We start from the raw sequence: 21,848 nt of genomic DNA, 5'->3' as shown, positions 1-21,848 counted from the left end.
CAATGAACAATGGTGACTGCACCGATTGGTGGTGGGGTGGTGCTTTTGATGCTCGGGAAGGGTGCTCTGCACGTTATTAAAGGCCGTCGGCCACAGAGCACTCGTGGGTTGGTGTATCGATGCTGGCAAGCGCGCTCTCTCTATGCATAACATCTGCATGTGTTCCTCCAAAAACAGGTCCTGGATCGTAGTGTAAATAGCAGCATAGTCTTGTAAATAATGCTCCCTACCGGCTGTATGTTTAGTTTGAGAATTCTTTCCGGATTCGGTTATCCTGTGGGTGTGTTTCTGTGAGGAGAAGGGTGCAACGTCGCAGGGGGACATATTTACTCATTTGTGAATATCTGTAAAACTGTCGCACTCAGGGTAGAGTTAATAGTAGAGGGAACTACATTGCGTGCCACACTAAAGTAGGTAAAAATTTATCGGGTCGGGACGCCCCGAGGGTAGAGAAGGGTGCAATGTTGCGAATATGGAATTTGGCCTCCATATCCGCTTGTAAATATTCCCCTATTTTCTCCAATACTCCCCAACTTTCCCCAATCCCCCATTCCCTAGTCCCATTGCATGTAAATAACAATCAGTAGAGCCGACCTGCCCCTTATTCCCCCATTAAATGTCGTGCCCAGGTCCACCGCACCACACGTAGACAACTTTCGGACATCTTCCTAGTTATTCTTAATCTATGTCAGTTAAGGCCTCGTTTCCATTAATTATGACTCTTCGTTGCACCAGAATGTGATTATATGGCACCAGTAGTGAGTTTAGGACCTTCCCATACCTCCTCCCATCTTCTTCCCCAAACAACAACAACAACAACAACTACAGCTACAACAACAACAACAACAACTACAGCTACAACAACAACAACAACAACTACAGCAACAACAACAACAACTACAGCTACAACAACAACAACAACAACTACAGCTACAACAACAACTACAACAACGGCGCGCGCGGGGAGTGTGCGTCCTCCCTCCGGCTCGGTTAGCCGCCATTATCCATGCGCCCCACGGGGTTACCACGAAGGGGCTGGCTGTCAGCTCCTCGTCAAGGGCGGAGCCTGGTAAACCCCCCCCGCACCCAATAAGAAGGGCGGACCGATTCCATCTGGGCGGAGCTAACGAGCCGAGGGCGTGTCACTCCCCGCCGGATATACGCAGCCGCTTGCCGGACGTGACGTCAGATGCGCCCCCAGCTTGAGACGACAAGACGCCACCTCGAGCGCTGAGAGACCTCCTGCATCTTTTGGGCCGCGCCATCCTGTCCCTGAGCACAAGGTGCACCTTGTGCTGGCCATCGAATACCCGCTTTCCTTGCCATCAATCCCCGTGTGAGTCAGTTTTTGTCCTGTTTCTCTGTGGTCTGTCGGGAATAATATAAGGTTGTGTCTAAGTGCCTGTCTTCCTATGATGTACCTCTTGTAGCTGTAATCTAACCTTCCGCCTTAATATAACCTCCTCCGGAGGTCTTGAGAACTGAACCCCTGGTGTCGTATTGTGTCATTATAACCCAGCCGGGTGTCTTCTCTTTCCTATTGAGCCAGCGTAGCGCGGCTTCGTCGACGTTCGAGTACAATCGGGTAATTTGTGCGGACACGACGGCCATTCCGCTCGGCCCACCTTAACATCAAAGTCGTGTCTGTAACAATAGGGACAGTCACTAATACAAAAAAATAATAATCAAGAAATAGGGAGTTTGGAGAAACTTTTTATCCCATTTTTTTTTTCATTGGCACCGTGGTTTATATTATGGGCGCATATTATGTGCATCCATCTGAGCTATCAATTTAGCAATAAGTTGGAAACTCAGGATTGTTTCTTGATTATTATTTTTTTGTTTTAGTGACTCCCTATTCACCCGTAAAACGGGGTGAATAGGGACGGCCATATAAATCCTATTTATTCCTATTTAACCCATATATGGGGTTAATAGGGACTATAAGTTGCTTTAAAAAAAAAACAAGAGAACACTTTCAACCCAAATATCAACAAATCAGTATGGTTATCAATTTTCAGCGAAAAAAGTTTCCGAACTTTTTTTCAGTTTGTGTCCCTATTCACCTTTCTAAGCACCCCAATATTTTCTGATAAACTCTATCAAACCCATACTGATTTTATACAGACTCTATCAAACCCAACATACAAACCCATACAAACCCATAAGCCTTCTCATCTTACTATAATTCACCAAATGTCTGTCTGTCTGTCTGTTCCCAGGTACCGTAAAAATGGCTGAATTGATCGCAACAAAATTTTGTACCCCGGTTTAGAATAGGTATACCGTATCCCTGCGTGTCGTAAGAGGCGACTCAAAGGGTTGGCGTCAGGAAGGGCATCCGGCCATAAAAACATTGCCTCAAAAATAGAACCATGACAATTTGGAGAAGATTGTCATGGGGACCGCAAGGCTAACCCCTGCTCTTGCAGGGAAAATGGCCTTAAAATGCCTGTTGTTGTTGTTTGCTGTTGTCCCTATTCACCTTGCTGTCCCTATTCACCCTATTGCACGGTACTGCCATTTTGATCTTTTTGATGTCCAATGAGGTTTTAATAAAAGCATCCTCTTCAGAGCAGTCATGAAAACTTTCATGCTTCCATCACAATTTCAATGATTTTTCTGCAATCTGCCTCACTAACACAGTCCATGCTCTTGCCAAGTTTAGCTGAAATACCTTTAGTGGTGGTTCACAATTTATCATGGTAACAAAAAAAACTGATAAACGGACGAACAACCCGAACACATGCCACCAGGCCTTCGGCTGTGGAGGGATAGAAATTTGATCTGGGTTACCTCTCTCCACTGCATGTACAGATGATGGCATTTTTTCCTTCGTTTTCTCATCGTCTGAGGTTCAGGAAAAAAAAAAAAAAATTAAAGACAAAAACACCAAAAAAAAAGAAAAGAAAAGGAGAGCAATCAGATTGCAGACCCTCGCCAAGATTTGTTTAGTGTTCTTTTATAGTATGTAGTTTATAGACGTACTCGCATTCTAATTATACATGCTTCATAGACGTACTCGCATTCTAATTGTACATACCTTATTGAGGTACTTGGTGGGAAAAAATATATATAACGTGCAATATTGGCTACCACCAGGTGGCAATTGTGGCCTACGTTAGCACATCATGCATGGACAGAGACAGACAGCCAAACAGACCCAAATGCAATATGCAATATTAGTATGCCCTGTCCTCTGGTGAGGGTAAAAAAAAAAACACTATTCAAAGGGATTGATGGATGGATACAAAAGTATAATGTTTGTTACCGGTCAGAGCGGTGAGTGAAGGAGACCGAGAAGAACGATCAAAAACAATGGGAGAGATTCCTCGCTGTGAAGAAACTTCAGGAAGATCATCTGTGTACATTTACGTAAATCATTCTCCGAAGCTGTGCCATGGTCACACTTAAGTAGATTTCGTAAATGCGTCACATGTAATTAATTGCATCATAATGTTGTAGTTATAATTGTAAGCAGATGTCAGCATTGCAACCATATTGAAAAACTACCAAGAGATGTGGAGGTCGGGCAGGTTTTGGACAAGAAAAAGGATGAAAGAAGGAATAATGAAAATGAGTACCGTAACAATCGCCAAGAGGGAAAGGAATTAGGAAACAATCAGTACCTGTTGAAGATGGCATGAATGTGCTTGGGTGAGCGCACCAGGTAGTGATGGGCAGCGCTCTCCTCTAATATTGCATTCTTCCACAAACCAACTTCTATTTTAAATTCCAAAATCCAGGTCGACTGCACACCTCAACTCTGGTTCCTTGTTTCTCTTGCCTATGGAACCACCTTCCAGAGGCTGTTCTGTAGCACTCTTCCCTCTAGACTCTAGAGCTTCAAGCAAACAATGTTTCCTGTTCGTTCATTCCCTTGACGTTATACAAATACAGTTATAAGATGGAGGTTTCCCATCCAAGAAGGACATGTGAAGGAAATATGACAGCGGGTAGGTAGCATGGGAAAGAAGCACTGTTCCTGAGGATTAGATCTCTTATGCCACCAGGACTGGTTGCTGAAAAGGTGCCGAGATGGGTCGGAAACCTCTCCACTGTGGCAGGGGAGAGGTGAACAGGATGTCGTGAACATTCTATAATAGGGGAAATGGTGGGTACATGAGGGGACAGATTTTGCACTTAGGCTTTGAGTGAAAAGAGATAAAGAAGTGTGCTTTTTCTCAAGCAGTGCTCAGAATGAGTGCATCCTTTTAGGAGCGATGGAATGGAAGTGGAATGTCAGACACAGACCTGATGAGCTCCCACCAGGCTTTGGAGTATTCGGAGTATATGGTGAAAGGCTGGATCATTTGGTGAGCCTGATTGGCACTTGCTCTTAATATGACAGATAGACAATGGATAGCAACTGTGTGGAGAGACTGCCTGTTGCCATTAGTAAGGTTGGCCTTCCAGGAAGAAAATATTTTCTTGTGATGGCATCACCGCACGCATTAGTATGCCAGGATAACGATGGATGGAAAAGTTGTGGTCACCACACCAGCTTGAATGGTCATCATGCAAAGCCTCTGCCATGCTGGGTCCAGTTCATCCGGTGATAACAACGAATGCCTCGCACCTTCCACATGACAATAATCGCCAACACCCAATTAAGACAGCGATTCGACTCGGAGTTAGGTGTTGATGCAATTCTAACTGCAAAGCATATAATCCTTCTTCTAACCATTTTAAAAAATTCCACATAAGAATCTTTAAAGATGTGAAGTGAATGATGCTGATATGACAAACCATTCATCCATTATCCTATGGTTGGTATCAGGAAATACAACAAGTTGAATAATTATCTTCATCTATTCAGCAACATACAACTACAAGAAGACAAACACTGGCATTTCAATTCAATGCACAGTTGTCCGCATTTAAGCGAACGTGGCTCTCTCACCACTGAAGGAGGTCTCAGTGGCTTCACTTCTTGTATCAAATCCCTCTTTCCCACTGCTTTCCCCCTAAGGGAGGAGATAATACAAAATAAGATGAAAAGGGGAGCTTTTCATGCCATGTTGAAGATGCCATGTTAAAGTGATGGATGTCACAATGATGCCATGTTAAAGTAGTCCATCCAATCCATGCTTGATTACATAACCCAACATAATGCTCGATTACCGTGCGTTCTGACGGGATTGGTTAAACCATATTATTATTCGACATATTAGATTAGATTTTTCAGCGTCCCTAATCGTGAATAACACTCGACCCAAACAAAGCCAATGGAAATCTGATGCAATAAACCCAGGCAGCGTATAATCAGCAGCGGCCTGCAGGCCTGTGTTCGGCCCACCAGAAAACCAAGATGGCGGCCATATCATTGTGTCTTGGTGTTATGGTGGGTGGAATCAAGCAGCAGATGTGGGTATGATCTGGCAGCTGTCTGACCAATGTGTGGATATTTCAAAAATAGATTTTTGTTCTTGTCACCTAACCAACTCATCCACCAAGTTTTGTCACAAGTAGTCCACAACTTTTTTTAAATATCATGCAATATATTGTTTTTGGCCCTATCACTCAATGGTGTATAATCAATTTAGAATTTAAAAATTCTCGTATCCAGATTTGGATCATCACCAAAATCTAATCGATTTGTTCTCGTCACACATACGGTGTTTACGCATACCATATTACTCTTGACTACCCTGTCTATAAATTATATATGCTGCCTCTTCAGCATCACATCTAACAAAACGATTTACTCCGGCAGATCCCTGTTACATGGCGGGATAGTCCCCGTTACTGAAGTAACAAATCGGGAGATCAAAAAAAATCGCCGAAAAAACGACTTCCTGAACTTTGCTTAGTGCATAAAGAAATGCACTAAACTGTAGATTGGCTAAGAGGCAGCATAAAAGTGTTTCCTTACAAGTTAAATTATATGATGTTATTCATCAAAAAGATGCCAGTAAACACACCATTGATGTTTCTGGGTTATTATTAACTTTGCCTTTGACTACGGTGTGTACCATAACCAGAACGGCACTCGGTAGAGCGGATACATCCGCAATGCTTAAACGTTTACGTTTTGTATCCCACTGATAGGCCGAATCTGCATCTGGACCTCAAACAGAATATAACCGGCTTGTTCTTGTCACCTACCAACTCTTCACCAGGTTATTCTCATACATGTCCTGCAATATATAATTTTGACCCATCTCTGATGGCAGCTTGAGTACCAGCTTGCTGGCATGAATGATCACGGTGTGTACCCCGATTTAGAATAGTTACACCGTATCCCTGCGCATCGTACGAGCGTGACGAAGGGTTGGCGTCAGGAAGGGCATCCGGCCACAAAAACATTGCCTCAAACAGGGAACCATGATTGTCATGGGGCCCGCAAGGCTAACCCCCACTCTAGTGGGGAAAATGGCTTTAAAACGATCATTCATTCATTCATTCATTCTGATGGCGAAGAATCACCTAACCAGAACGGCACTCGGTAGAGCGGATACATCCGCAATGCTTAAACGTTTACATTTTGTATCCCATTAATAGGCCGAATCTGGATTCGGACCTGAACCAAAATCGAATCGGCTTGTTCTTGTCACCTACCCAACCCATCCATCTAGTTTAGTCATAACTCGTCCATAACTTTTTAACTATGTTATATATATCACTTTTCACCCGATTTCTCAATGGTGAAGAATCACTTCAAAAATTAAATAATTCTTGTATCCGAATCCATATTCAGATCTTCACCAAAATCGAATCGATTCGGTCTTGTCAGACACCCAACCTGTCCACCAAGTTTCGTCCAAATCAGTCCATAACTTTTTGAGATATCCTGCTGTGTATAGTTTTTGGACCTATCTCTCAATGGTGAAGAATCACTTTAAAAATGCTAGTATCCGGATCCAGACCTGGATCTTCACGAAAATCGAAACGATTCGTCCTTGCCACACAGATAAACTGTCCACAAAGTTGTCCCAATCCATCCATACATATTTGATTTAACAAGTGATGAGTAATACAAATTGTGATTTATAAAAGCCTCGTCTCTGACTTTCACAAGGGGTGGCTCCTACCATGCTATTTAAATTGGTTGTCAAGTTGTTGTTATTTCTCAACATTAAATAAAGCTTCAAAAGGATGGCTGTCTTTAGGCACACGCATTAGTAGGGAGGGTGGACGCTGTTTGTCTCGACAAAGCGACGCATATCTAATATCACAATTACCACACATTTTATTACATAAACTACCGATATACCTAAACTATGGTTGAGGAAGAAAGGAAGAAAGAAGAAGGTACCCATCCTGGCATACTCACTCTTCTCAACCACACTTTGTATATAGTTAAAAATAATGACAGAGATAGTTGTACAAGTACGTGCAATAGGGAGAGCATATTGTCGCGTCCGCAGCTAGTTATCACCAGCCTTGGACGGATGAACCAAACCAGCTTTATCTCCCGAGGCGATCTCCAATAAGGCGGTTATGACGTGCGTGGGGTGGAAGAAACACGAAGCGTTTAATTTCACGAACACACGGGTTTATTCCAAAACCCAACCAAGAACACGGCAACGAAAATGTAACGATAATTGTTTACAAGAAAAGAAAGGCGCGGAATGAAAATAACGAAAACAAAGCCGAGTTAAAAATGCTAACTTGAGGTACCTCCATACGGACACAAACACACACCCAGGGTAAAGGAAGAAAATAACAGTTCACTCTCTGGCACTTAGCTGGCCCAAAATGGATCCTGTTGGTAAGTTTGGCAGCTGGTGAAGCCCGCAGCCACCATGCGGGAAGCCTGGCAAAATGGCGACGAAGTCGAATGCCTCGCTCCGAAAGCGCTTGCTATCGAGCTGGTGGCGAGCACGTAGACGACTCTCGTTCCTTCTCCTCTGTTTGGGGAGGACAGCGCGGCCTTCAGCTCCCTGGTGAACCCAGCAGTCAAAACTCCCTCACGATCACCATACAAAACGCTCTCCTCCAAGGACACAAAATGCGAGGCTTCTTCTTCTACCGCCTACGTCACCCGGCCACGTCACTCGGAGGGAAGGGGGGCGTGGCCTGCCAGTCCCGTTCCCCATATATTATTGAACCATTTTCGCCCCGCCGCTCCTGGGTGGGTCTTTGTCGTATGTGTCCATGGAGCGCGAGTACTAGCTGGCTGCAATTTTGCTCGCCGGCGATTGTTATAAGTGTTAGGGATGGCCACAGAGGGTATCACGACCAGGGGAAATTAACCTTAAACCCTATTACTAATTAACAAGGCATCATCCATCGTGTGATGACATTTAAACAACCTTAAGCTACATTTCCCCTACGTAGTACATCAAAATGCTCCTACACGTCACACGGTCCATACTATTTCCTATTCCATCTTACCTTTCCTACGGTATTCTCTTACCTACCCCCCATAAACATAACAATATGCAGGAATAGTGGATCGATGCATTAGACTAGGGATATACTTTTCGATTCTTGTATGAGGGTGTAGACAAGGATGGGAGAGTTGTTTGTACGTTAAGTGCAGTGAGACCCAAATGCTGCTGCTCCTTCTGAGAGCAGACTCGGGAGAGTCCGACAGTGGAAGGTTGTAGTGTTATGGAAAGGCTTCTCGTGATTAAGACTGTATGGCGAAGAAACAGACTGTATGGCTAACCCTAACATTCCTCTGTGCATGTATTAGCATAAGAGTGAAGTAATTTAATTGTAATAGGATTATGCGTAGATATTTGTATAGAAATCAGTCGTCTTACCTCTATTATGTTTGTATCGAAAACCGCTTCCCCCATTAAAACCCTCTTTAATGTTCTTTCCTTCACAATCGGTCCTAAGTATGCTTTGGGGAATATCGACCCTGCAACGCTGAGAAGGTACAAGCTTTGGTGCGGAAGCGAGAGCCTGAAACATTTGAGTTGAATCCAGAGGCTCAGTGGGAGGGTTTCCCCTCAATTTACGACCGAACAGGACAGATTTGGCAAGACGTTCAGCATTAAAATTTAAGCCCCTCCACCACGAGCATGATAAACTGCTTTGTCACCATTTTGAGTGGCTGGGCGAGGAGGAATCCGGCATGTCTCTTGATGGGAAGAAGTAAGATAAAAAGTGGTGGTTGCACTCTGCGTGTGCATGGGAACATTCTACAAAGCTGGGATAGGAACCTCCAACTTAGGTTTTTACTTTTATGACAAAGTGGGGAATAATTATCAAAGGTGGGCAAATTATCACACCTGCTAATGCACTTCTGCACCGCAAGACAGGAACTTCAAAACTGGATTTTATCATTTAAATTAATCAAACTCCCAAAAATTAGGGTAAAATCCATCCAATGATGCAATTGGGAACAAGTTTCTGAATCGAGATCAAACTCCAACCAATGAGCAATACCTCCCGCTCATGTGAGGCCCTTCCCTCTGAGCGATTCTCCGTTTCCAACTCTGCCTCGTCTTCTGGTATCAACAATAGCAGCTGATCCTCTGACGGAATCACACGGCGACGCTCTGTCCACTTATCCTGAAAAAGAAAGAAAGATAAAAATCGAACCACAGCCTGAGAGAAATAACAACAAGCGTTACGCCTCGGTCCCCCGTCGGTGAAGTGATGCGAGTTGACAACGTGGAAGACGGAAGGCGGCCATCTTGGATTTTGACGTGGCGACCCAATTTTCAATAGCGTTCTTCCTTATACCTAGATACACCCACACAAGATTAGACGTTGTTACTTCGCTTATTTTTCAAGATATTCCGCTCACAAGGTTCAGACATACATGGCGGCGGCCATCTTGGATTTTGACGTGGCGACCCACTTTTCAATAGCGTTCTTCCTTTTGCCTAGGTACACCCACACACCAGATTAGAAGTTGGTACTTCCCTTATTTTTCAAGATATTCCGCTCTCAAGGTTCAGACATACATGGCGGCGGGTGGATTTTTGAAGTGGCGACCTAATTTTCAAGAGGGTTCTTCCATATGCCTAGTTGCACCCACACACCAAATTAGAATTCGGTCCTTCGCTTACGCACGCACGTCCGAACGGAGGCATGCACGGACGGACGCACACACGGACGGAGGGGAAAACCATAGTCCCCTTTTCGCTCCACGGTGCAACGGGGGACAAAAACGACAACCGATTTAAATATCATAGAAGGTGACAACGCTTGTGAAACTCAAGAGACGAGGCTTTTATAAATCACAATTTATATCACGGTACTCTTATCACTTAGCACAAACGTCATGTTATGTGAACTCAAAAAGTTATGGAGTGATTTGGGCGAAACATGGTGGACAAGTTGGGTGTGTGATAATGACAAATTGATTCAATTTTGGCGAAGATCCGAATCTAGATCCGGATACAAGTTTGTTTTTTTTTCTTTTTTTTTAATTATCAGTGATTCTTCACCGTGGAGAGATGACGCCAAAACGATATATAGTATGACATTGCAAAAAGTTAAGGACGTGTTCTGCCAAAACCAGGTGGACGAGTTGGTTAGGTAACAAGAACAAGCCAATTTGATTTTGCCTAAGGTCTGGATCCAGATCCGGTCTAGTATCATTGGGATACAAAACGTAAACTGTTCAGCCTGGCGGATGTAGCCAACGCGCTCTCTACCGAGTGTCGCTCTCATTATCCTCACCTCACCTTTCATTTGAGTCCGTTTGTTTGTTACTTGCCGGAAAAGATTCCGGCAAGTATGTTGATCTGTTCGTTTGTCTGTTTGTTACTTGCCGGAAAAGATTCCGGCAAGTATATTGATCTGTTCGTTTGTCTGTCTGTTTGTTACTTGCCGGAAAAGATTCCGGCAAGTATGTTGATCTGTTCGTTTGTCTGTCTGTCTGTCTGTCTATCTGTCTGTCTGTTTGTTACTTGCCGGAAAAGATTCCGGCAAGTATGTTGATCTGTTCGTTTGTCTGTCTGTCTGTTTGCAGCACTACGTCTACACCGTTGCACATAGAATCGCCAAACTTTGCACACATATTGGTTTTGCCCAGGAAGAGACTGTGCCCAATTGATGACGTCATCAGTCACGTGGTCCACCACCATCTTGTAAAAACGGCAAAACGTTGCACCACTATCTCCAAAAGTGCTGAACAGAAAAAATTGAGACATGGCTCATTGTAAAGAACTCTCCATGGGGAATAAAATGTTAATGATGACGTCATCAGTCACGTGGTTCAGCCGCCATCTTGGGAAAACCGAAAAACTTTGCACCTCTATATCTCCGAAAGTGCTGAACAGAAAAAATTGAGACATGGCTGCTCATTGTGAAGAACTCTCCATGGGGAATAAAATGTGTTAATGATGACGTCATCGGTCACGTGGTTCGGCCGCCATCTTGGAAAAACCGAAAAACTTTGCACCTCCATTTTTCCGAAAGTGCTGAATAGAGAAAATTGAGACATGGCTCATTGTAAAGAACTCTCCATGGGGAATAAAATATGTTAATGACGATGTCATAGGTCATGTGGTTCGGCCGCCATCTTGGAAAAACCGAAAAACTTAGCACCTCTAAACCTCCAAAAGTGCTGAATAGAAAAAATTGAGACCTGGCTCATTGTAAAGAACACTCCATGGGGAATAAAATATGTTAATGATGACGTCATCTGTCACGTGGTTCGGCCGCCATATTTGTCCTAAATGGCCGATAAAAAAGTAAATTCCGGCACGTCCTCGGTCTCTGACCGATTTTTCATCTGTTTGTCTGTCTGTCTGTGTCTGTTTGCAGCACTACGTCGACACCGTTGCACGTAGAATCGCCAAACTTTGCACACGTATTTGTCTTGCCCTCTAATATACTGTGCCCAAAATGATGATGTCATCGGTCACGTGTTTTGGCCGCCATCTTGGAAAAACCAAAAAACTTTGCACCTCCATATCTCCGAAAGTGCTGAACAGGAAAAATTGAGACATGGCTCATTGTAAAGAACTCTCGATGGGGAATAAAATATGTTAATGATGACATCATCAGTCACGTGGTTCGGTCGCAATCTTGGAAAACCCGAAAAATTTGCACCTCCATATCTACGAAAGTGCTGAATAGAAAAAATTGAGCCATGGCTCATTGTAAAGAACTCTCCATGGGGAATAAAATATGTTAATGATGACATCATCGGTCACGTGGTTCGGCCGCCATATTTGTCCTAAATGGCCGATAAAAAAGTACATTCCGGCAAGTCCTCGGTCTCTGACCGATTTTTCATTACTTGCCGGAAAAGATTCCGGCAAGTATGTTGATCTGTTCGTTACTTGCCGGAAAAGATTCCGGCAAGTATGTTGATCTGTTCGTTTGTTACTTGCCGGAAAAATTTTCCGGCAAGTATGTTGATCTGTTCGTTTGTTTGTCTGTTTGTCTGTTTGTCTGTTTGTCTGTTTGTCTGTTTGCAGCACTGCGTCTACACCGTTGCACGGAGAATCGCCAAACTTTGCACACATAATGGTCTTGCCCTCTAATATACTGTGCCCCAATGATGACGTCATCGGTGACGTGGTTCGGCCGCCATCTTGGAAAAACCGAATAAATTTGCACCTCTATATCTCCGAAAGTACTGAACAGAAAAAATTGAGACATGGCTCATTGTAAAGAACTCTCCATGGGGAATAAAATATGTAAATGATGACGTCATCAGTCACGTGGTTCGGTCGCCATCTTGGAAAAACGGCAAATCGTTGCGCCACTATATCTCCAAAAGTGCTGAACAGAAAAAATTGAGACATGGCTCATTGGAAAGAACTCTCCATGGGGAATAAAATATGTTAATGATGACGTCATATGTCACGTGGTCGGCCGCCATCTTGGAAAAACGGCAAAACTTTGCACCACTATATCTCCAAAAGTGCTGAACAGAAATAATTGAGACATGGCTCATTGTAAAGAACTCTCCATGGGGAATAAAATATGTTAATGATGACGTCATCAGTCACGTGGTCGGCCGCCATCTTGGAAAAACGGCAAAACTTTGCACCACAAAATCTCCAAAAGTGCTGAACAGAAAAAATTGAGACATGGCTCATTGCAAAGAACTCTCAATGGGGAATAAAATATGTTAATGATGACGTCATATGTCACGTGGTTCGGCCGCCATCTTGGAAAAACCGAAAAATTGTGCACCTCCATATCTCTGAAAGTGCTGAATAGAAAAAATTGAGACATGGCTCATTGTAAAGAACTCTCCATGGGGAATAAAATATGTTAATAATGACATCATAGGTCACGTGGTTCGGACGCCATATTTGTCTTAAATGGCCGATAAAAGAGTACATTCCGGCAAGTCCTCGGTCTCTGACCGATTTTTCATTTGTCTGTCTGTTTGTCTGTTTGTCTGTCTGTCTGTCTCTGTTTGCAGCACTGCGTCTACACCGTTGCACGTAGAATCGCCAAACTTTGCACACATATTGGTCTTGCCCTGGAATAGACTGTGCCCAATTGATGACGTCATCGGTGATGTGGTTCGGCCGCCATCTTGGAAAAACCGAAAAACTTTGCACCTCTATATCTCCGAAAGTGCTGAACAGAAAAAATTGAGACATGGCTCATTGTCAAGAACTCTCCATGTGGAATAAAATATGTTAATGATGACGTCATCGGTCACGTGGTTCGGTCGCCATCTTGGAAAAACGGCAAAACGTTGCGCCACTATATCTCCAAAAGTGCTGAACAGAAAAAATTGAGACATGGCTCATTGTAAAGAACTATCCATGGGGAATAAAATATGTTAATGATGACGTCATATGTCACGTGGCCGCCATCTTGGAAAAACGGCAAAACTTTGCACCACTATATCTCCAAAAGTGCTGAACAGAAAAAATTGAGACATGGCTCATTGTAAAGAACTCTCCATGGGGAATAAAATATGTTAATGATGTCATATGTCACGTGGACGGCCGCCATCTTGGAAAAACGGCAAAACTTTGCACCACTATATCTCCAAAAGTGCTGAACAGAAAAAATTGAGACATGGCTCATTGTAAAGAACTCTCGATGGGGAATAAAATATGTTAATGATGACGTCATTGGTCACGTGGTTCGGCCGCCATCTTGGAAAAACCGGCAAACTTTCTATACGTAGAATCTTTCCATACGTAGAATAGCCAACTTTGCACACGTATTTGTCTTGCCCTCTAATATACTGTGCCCAAATGATGACGTCATCGGTCACATGGTTCGGCCGCCATCTTGGAAAAACTTTGCAGCTCTTTATCTCCGAAAGTACTGAACAGAAAAAATTGAGACATGGCTCATTGTAAAGAACTCTCCATGGGGAATAAAATGTATAAATGATGACGTATTCAGTCACGTGGTTCGGCCGCCATCTTGGAAAAACAGAAAAATTTGCACCTCCATATCTCTGAAAGTACTGAATAGAAAAAATTGAGACATGGCTCATTGTAAAGAACTCTGCATGGGGAATAAAATATGTTAATGATGACGTCATCAGTCACGTGGTTCGGTCGCCATCTTGGAAAAACCGAAAAACTTAGCAGTTCCATATCTCCAAAAGTGCTGAACAGAAAAAATTGAGACACGGCTCATTGTAAAGAACTCTCCATGGGGAATAAATGATGTTAAGGATGACATCATCGGTCACGTGGTTCGGCCGCCATCTTGGAAAAACCGAAAATCTTTGCACCTCCATATCTCCGAAAGTGCTGAATATAAAAAATTGAGACACGGCTCATTGTAAAGAACTCTACATGGGGAATAAAATATGTTAATGATGACGTCATCGGTCACGTGATTCGGCCGCCATATTTGTCCTAAATGGCCGATAAAAAAGTACATTCCGGCAAGTCCTCGGTCTCTGACCGATTTTTCATTACTTGCCGGAAAAATTTTCCGGCAAGTATGTTGATCTGTTCGTTTGTTACTTGCCGGAAAAATTTTCCGGCAAGTATGTTGATCTGTTCGTTTGTTTGTCTGTCTGTCCGTCTGTCTGTCTGTCTGTTTGTCTGTCTGTCTGTTTGCAGCACTGCGTCTACACCGTTGCACGTAGAATCGCCAAACTTTGCACACATATTGGTCTTGCCCTGGAATAGACTGTGCCCAATTGATGACGTCATCGGTGACGTGGTTCGGCCGCCATCTTGGAAAAACCGAAAAAGTTTGCACCTCTATATCTCCGAAAGTACTGAACAGAAAAAATTGAGACATGGCTCATTGTAAAGAACTCTCCATGGGGAATAAAATATGTAAATGATGACGTCATCAGTCACGTGGTTCGGTCGCCATCTTGGAAAAACGGCAAAACGTTGCGCCACTATATCTCCAAAAGTGCTGAACAGAAAAAATTGAGACATGGCTCATTGTAAAGAACTCTCCATGGGGAATAAAATATGTTAATGATGACGTCATATGTCACGTGGTCGGCCGCCATCTTGGAAAAACGGCAAAACTTTGCACCACTATATCTCCAAAAGTGCTGAACAGAAAAAATTGAGACATGGCTCATTGTAAAGAACTCTCCATGGGGAATAAAATATGTTAATGATGACGTCATCAGTCACGTGGTCGGCCGCCATCTTGGAAAAACGGCAAAACTTTGCACCACGAAATCTCCAAAAGTGCTGAACAGAAAAAATTGAGACATGGCTCATTGTAAAGAACTCTCCATGGGGAATAAAATATGTTAATGATGATGTCATATGTCACGTGGTCGGCCGCCATCTTGGAAAAATGGCAAAACTTTGCACCACTATATCTCCAAAAGTGCTGAACAGAAAAAATTGAGACATGGCTCATTGTAAAGAACTCTCCATGGGGAATAAAATTTGTTAATGATGACGTCATATGTCACGTGGTTCGGCCGCCATCTTGGAAAAACCGAAAAACTTAGCACCTCTATGTATCCAAAAGTGCTGAATAGAAAAAATTGAGACATGCCTCATTGTAAAGAACTCTCCATGGGGAATAAAATATGTTAATGATGACGTCATCGGTCACGTGGTTCGGCCGCCATATTTGTCCTAAATGGCGGATAAAAAAGTACATTCCGGCAAGTCCTCGGTCTCTGACCGATTTTTCATCTGTCTGTCTGTCTGTCTGTTTGCAGCACTGCTTCTACACCGTTGCACGTAGAATCGCCAAACTTTGCACACTTATTGGTCTTGCCCTGGAATAGACTGTGCCCAATTGATGACGTCATCGGTGACGTGGTTCGGCCGCCATCTTGGAAAAACCGAAAAACTTTGCACCTCTATATCTCCGAAAGTACTGAACAGAAAAAATTGAGACATGGCTCATTGTAAAGAACTCTCCATGAGGAATAAAATATGTTAATGATGACGTCATATGTCACGTGGTCGGCCGCCATCTTGGAAAAACGGCAAAACTTTGCACCACTATATCTCCAAAAGTGCTGAACAGAAAAAATTGAGACATGGCTCATTGTAAAGAACTCTCCATGGGGAATAAAATATGTTAATGATGACGTCATCAGTCACGTGGTCGGCCGCCATCTTGGAAAAACGGCAAAACTTTGCACCACGAAATCTCCAAAAGTGCTGAACAGAAAAAATTGAGACATGGCTCATTGTAAAGAACTCTCCATGGAGAATAAAATATGTTAATGATGATGTCATATGTCACGTGGTCGGCCGCCATCTTGGAAAAACGGCAAAACTTTGCACCACTATATCTCCAAAAGTGCTGAACAGAAAAAATTGAGACATGGCTCATTGTAAAGAACTCTCCATGGGGAATAAAATATGTTAATGATGATATCATCGGTCACGTGGTTCGGCCGCCATATTTGTTCTAAATGGCCGATAAAAAGTACATTCCGGCAAGTCCTCGGTCTCTGACCGATTTTTCATTTGTTTGTCTGTCTGTTTGTCTGTCTGTCTGTTTGCAGCACTGCGTCTACACCGTTGCACGTAGAATCGCCAAACTTTGCACACATATTGGTCTTGCACTGGAATAGACTGTGCCCAATTGATGACGTCATCGGTGACGTGGTTCGGCCGCCATCTTGGAAAAACCGAAAAACTTTGCACCTCTACATCTCCGAAAGTGCTGAATAGAAAAAATTGAGACATGGCTCATTGTAAAGAACTCTCCATGGGGAATAAAATATGTTAATGATGACGTCATCAGGCACGTGGTCGGCCGCCATCTTGGAAAAACGGCAAAAATTTGCACCACTATATCTCCAAAAGTGCTGAACAGAAAAAATTGAGACATGGCTCATTGTAAAGAACTCTCCATGGGCAATAAAATATGTTAATGATGATGCCATTGGTCACGTGGTTCGGCAGCCATCTTGGAAAAACGGGAAAACTTTGCACCACTATATCTCCAAAAGTGCAGAATGGAAAAAATTGAGAGATGGCTCATTGTAAAGAACTCTCCATGGGGAATAAAATATGTTAATGATGACGTCATCTATCACGTAGTTCGGCCGCCATATTTGTTCTAAATGGCCTATAAAAAAGTACATTCCGGCAAGTCCTCGGTCTCTGACCGATTTTTCATCTGTTAGTCTGTCTGTTTGCAGCACTGCGTCTACACCGTTGCACATAGAATCGCCAAACTTTGCACACATATTGGTCTTGCCCTGGAATAGACTGTGCCCAATTGATGACGTCATCGGTGACGTGGTTCGGCCGCCATCTTGGAAAAACGGCAAAACGTTGCGCCACTATATCTCCAAAAGTGCTGAACAGAAAAAATTGTGACATGGCTCATTGTAAAGAACTCTCCATGGGGAATAAAATATGTAAATGATGACGTCATCAGTCACGTGGTTCGGTCGCCATCTTGGAAAAACGGCAAAACTTTGTACCACGAAATCTCCATAAGTGCTGAACAGAAAAAATTGAGACATTGCTCATTGTAAAGAACTCTCCATGGGGAATAAAATTTGTTTATGATGACGTCATATGTCACGTGGGTTCGGACGCCATCTTGGAAAAACCAAAAAAATTTGCACCTCCATATCTCTGAATGTGCTGAATAGAAATAATTGAGACATGGCTCATTGTAAAGAACTCTCCATGGGGAATAAAATATGTTAATGATGATGCCATCGGTCACGTGGTTCGGCCGCCATCTTGGAAAAACGGCAAAAACTTTGCACCACTATATCTCCAAAAGTGCAGAATGGAAAAAATTGAGACATGGCTCATTGTAAAGAACTCTCCATGGGGAATAAAATATGTTAACGATGACGTCATCAGTCATGTGGTTCGGCCGCCATCTTGGAAAAACCGAAAAACTTTACACCTCCATATCTCCGAAAGTGCTGAACAGAAAAAATTGAGACATGGCTCATTGTAAATAAATCTCCATGGGGAATAAAATATGTTACTGATGACGTCATCAGTCACGTGGTTCGGCCGCCATCTTGGAAAAACCGAAAAACTTTGCACCTCCATATCTGCGAAAGTGCTGAATAGAAAAAATTGAGACATGGCTCATTGTAAAGAACTCTCCATGGGGAATAAAATATGTTAATGATGATGTCATATGTCACGTGGTCGGCCGCCATCTTGGAAAAACTGCAAAATTTTGCACCACAATATCTCCAAAAGTGCTGAACAGAAAAAATTCAGACATGGCTCATTGTAAAGAACTCTCCATGGGCAATAAAATATGTTAATGATGATGCCATTGGTCACGTGGTTCGGCAGCCATCTTGGAAAAACGGGAAAACTTTGCACCACTATATCTCCAAAAGTGCAGAATGGAAAAAATTGAGAGATGGCTCATTGTAAAGAACTCTCCATGGGGAATAAAATATGTTAATGATGACGTCATCTATCACGTAGTTCGGCCGCCATATTTGTTCTAAATGGCCTATAAAAAAGTACATTCCGGCAAGTCCTCGGTCTCTGACCGATTTTTCATCTGTTAGTCTGTCTGTTTGCAGCACTGCGTCTACACCGTTGCACATAGAATCGCCAAACTTTGCACACATATTGGTCTTGCCCTGGAATAGACTGTGCCCAATTGATGACGTCATCGGTGACGTGGTTCGGCCGCCATCTTGGAAAAACGGCAAAACGTTGCGCCACTATATCTCCAAAAGTGCTGAACAGAAAAAATTGTGACATGGCTCATTGTAAAGAACTCTCCATGGGGAATAAAATATGTAAATGATGACGTCATCAGTCACGTGGTTCGGTCGCCATCTTGGAAAAACGGCAAAACTTTGTACCACGAAATCTCCATAAGTGCTGAACAGAAAAAATTGAGACATTGCTCATTGTAAAGAACTCTCCATGGGGAATAAAATTTGTTTATGATGACGTCATATGTCACGTGGGTTCGGACGCCATCTTGGAAAAACCAAAAAAATTTGCACCTCCATATCTCTGAATGTGCTGAATAGAAATAATTGAGACATGGCTCATTGTAAAGAACTCTCCATGGGGAATAAAATATGTTAATGATGATGCCATCGGTCACGTGGTTCGGCCGCCATCTTGGAAAAACGGCAAAAACTTTGCACCACTATATCTCCAAAAGTGCAGAATGGAAAAAATTGAGACATGGCTCATTGTAAAGAACTCTCCATGGGGAATAAAATATGTTAACGATGACGTCATCAGTCATGTGGTTCGGCCGCCATCTTGGAAAAACCGAAAAACTTTACACCTCCATATCTCCGAAAGTGCTGAACAGAAAAAATTGAGACATGGCTCATTGTAAATAAATCTCCATGGGGAATAAAATATGTTACTGATGACGTCATCAGTCACGTGGTTCGGCCGCCATCTTGGAAAAACCGAAAAACTTTGCACCTCCATATCTGCGAAAGTGCTGAATAGAAAAAATTGAGACATGGCTCATTGTAAAGAACTCTCCATGGGGAATAAAATATGTTAATGATGATATCATCGGTCACGTTGTTCGGCCGCCATATTTGTTCTAAATGGCCGATAAAAAGTACATTCCGGCAAGTCCTCGGTCTCTGACCGATTTTTCATTACTTGCCGGAAAAATTTCCAGCAAGTATGTTGATCTGTTCGTTTGTTACTTGCCGGAAAAGATTCCGGCAAGTATGTTGATCTGTTCGTTTGTTTACTTGCCGGAAAAGATTCCGGCAAGTATGTTGATCTGTTCGTTTGTTACTTGCCGGAAAAATTTTCCGGCAAGTATGTTGATCTGTTCGTTTGTTTGTCTGTTTGTCTGTTTGTCTGTCTGTTTGTCTGTCTGTCTGTCTGTCTGTTTGCAGCACTGCGTCTACACCGTTGCACGTAGAATCGCCAAACTTTGCACAAATATTGGTCTTGCCCTGGAATAGACTGTGCCCAATTGATGACGTCATCGGTGACGTGGTTCGGCCGCCATCTTGGAAAAACCGAAAAACTTTGCACCTCTATATCTCCGAAAGTACTGAACAGAAAAAATTGAGACATGGCTCATTGTAAAGAACTCTCCATGGGGAATAAAATATGTTAATGATGATGTCATAGGTTCCTCCATTATGACGTCATAATTTGCCAAGTACAAAACTTCATCCGATCAAGATGAAATTTCTTGAGCATCATCAAGGAATAAATTAGTTTAGAAAACAAGTAATGATGACTTCATCGGTCACGTGGTTTGGCCGCCATATTTGTCCTAAATGGCCGATAAAAAAGTACATTCCGGCAAGTCCTCGGTCTCTGACCGATTTTTCATTACTTGCCGGAAAAATTCCGGCAAGTATGTTGATCTGTTCGTTTGTTACTTGCCGGAAAAATTTTCCGGCAAGTATGTTGATCTGTTCGTTTGTCTGTTTGTCTGTTTGTCTGTTTGTTACTTGCCGGAAAAATTTTCCGGCAAGTATGTTGATCTGTTCGTTTGTTACTTGCCGGAAAAAATTCCGGCAAGTATGTTGATCTGTTCGTTTGTCTGTCTGTTTGTCTGTCTGTCTGTCTGTCTGTCTGTCTGTTTGCAGCACTGCGTCTACACCGTTGCACGGCGAATCGCCAAACTTTGCACACATTTTGGTCTTGCCCTGGAATAGACTGTGCCCAATTGATGACGTCATCGGTGACGTGAATCGGCCGCCATCTTGGAAAAACCGAAAAAACTTGCACCTCTATATCTCCGAAAGTACTGAACAGAAAAAATTGAGACATGGCTCATTGTAAAGAACTCTCCATGGGGAATAAAATATGTAAATGATGACGTCATCAGTCACGTGGTTCGGTCGCCATCTTGGAAAAACGGCAAAACGTTGCGCCACTATATCTCCAAAAGTGCTGAACAGAAAAAATTGAGACATGGCTCATTGTAAAGAACTCTCCATGGCGAATAAAATATGTTAATGATGACGTCATATGTCACGTGGTCGGCCGCCATCTTGGAAAAATGGCAAAACTTTGCACCACTATATCTCCGAAAGCACTGAACAGAAAAAATTGAGACATGGCTCATTGTAAAGAACTCTCCATGGGGAATAAAACATGTTAATGATGACGTCATCAGTCACGTGGTCGGCCGCCATCTTGGAAAAACGGCAAAACTTTGCACCACTATATCTCCGAAAGTACTGAACAGAAAAAATTGAGACATGGCTCATTGTAAAGAACTCTCCATGGGGAATAAAATATGTAAATGATGACGTCATCAGTCACGTGGTTCGTTCGCCATCTTGGAAAAACGGCAAAACGTTGCGCCACTATATCTCCAAAAGTGCTGAACAGAAAAAATTGAGACATGGCTCATTGAAAAGAACTCTCCATGGGGAATAAAATATGTTAATGATGACGTCATAGGTCACGTGGTTCGGCCGCCATCTTGGAAAAACCGAAAAACGTTGCGCCACTATATCTCCAAAAGTGCTGAACAGAAAAAATTGAGACATGGCTCATTGTAAAGAACTCTCCATGTGGAATAAAATATGTTAATGATGACGTCATAGGTCACGTGGTTCGGCCGCCATCTTGGAAAAACCGAAAAACTTTGCA

The 21,848-nt window shown here is 42.9% G+C and overlaps 1 protein-coding gene across 9 annotated transcripts in view; it reads right to left on the bottom strand.

Annotated features, from left to right (window-relative positions):
• The window catches only part of YTHDC1 (YTH N6-methyladenosine RNA binding protein C1), a 105,252-nt gene that overhangs the window by 46,882 nt on the left and 36,522 nt on the right, over window positions 1–21,848 (bottom strand). For 5 of the 9 annotated variants that reach the window (XR_013623913.1, XM_068097983.2, XM_068097985.2 and 2 more), the window contains 4 exons: window positions 9,346–9,471; window positions 4,904–4,967; window positions 3,272–3,361; window positions 2,797–2,850 (listed from right to left, as the gene is read on the bottom strand). Coding sequence is in view for 8 of the 9 variants with exons in the window: in XM_068097983.2 (XP_067954084.2) it covers window positions 2,797–2,850; window positions 3,272–3,361; window positions 4,904–4,967; window positions 9,346–9,471 (334 nt within the window). In the remaining variant the exon portion in view is untranslated. The remainder of the gene's footprint in view (window positions 1–2,796; window positions 2,851–3,271; window positions 3,362–4,903; window positions 4,968–9,345; window positions 9,472–21,848) is intronic. The other 4 variants (XM_068097986.2, XM_078780871.1, XM_068097987.2 and 1 more) reach the window with 1 other exon arrangement.

Source organism: Myxine glutinosa, chromosome 6, assembly GCF_964187855.1.
Source record: "Myxine glutinosa chromosome 6, kmMyxGlut1.1, whole genome shotgun sequence".
NCBI classification, from domain to species: domain Eukaryota; kingdom Metazoa; phylum Chordata; class Myxini; order Myxiniformes; family Myxinidae; genus Myxine; species Myxine glutinosa.
This window is presented reverse-complemented; position numbering and strand designations above follow the sequence as displayed.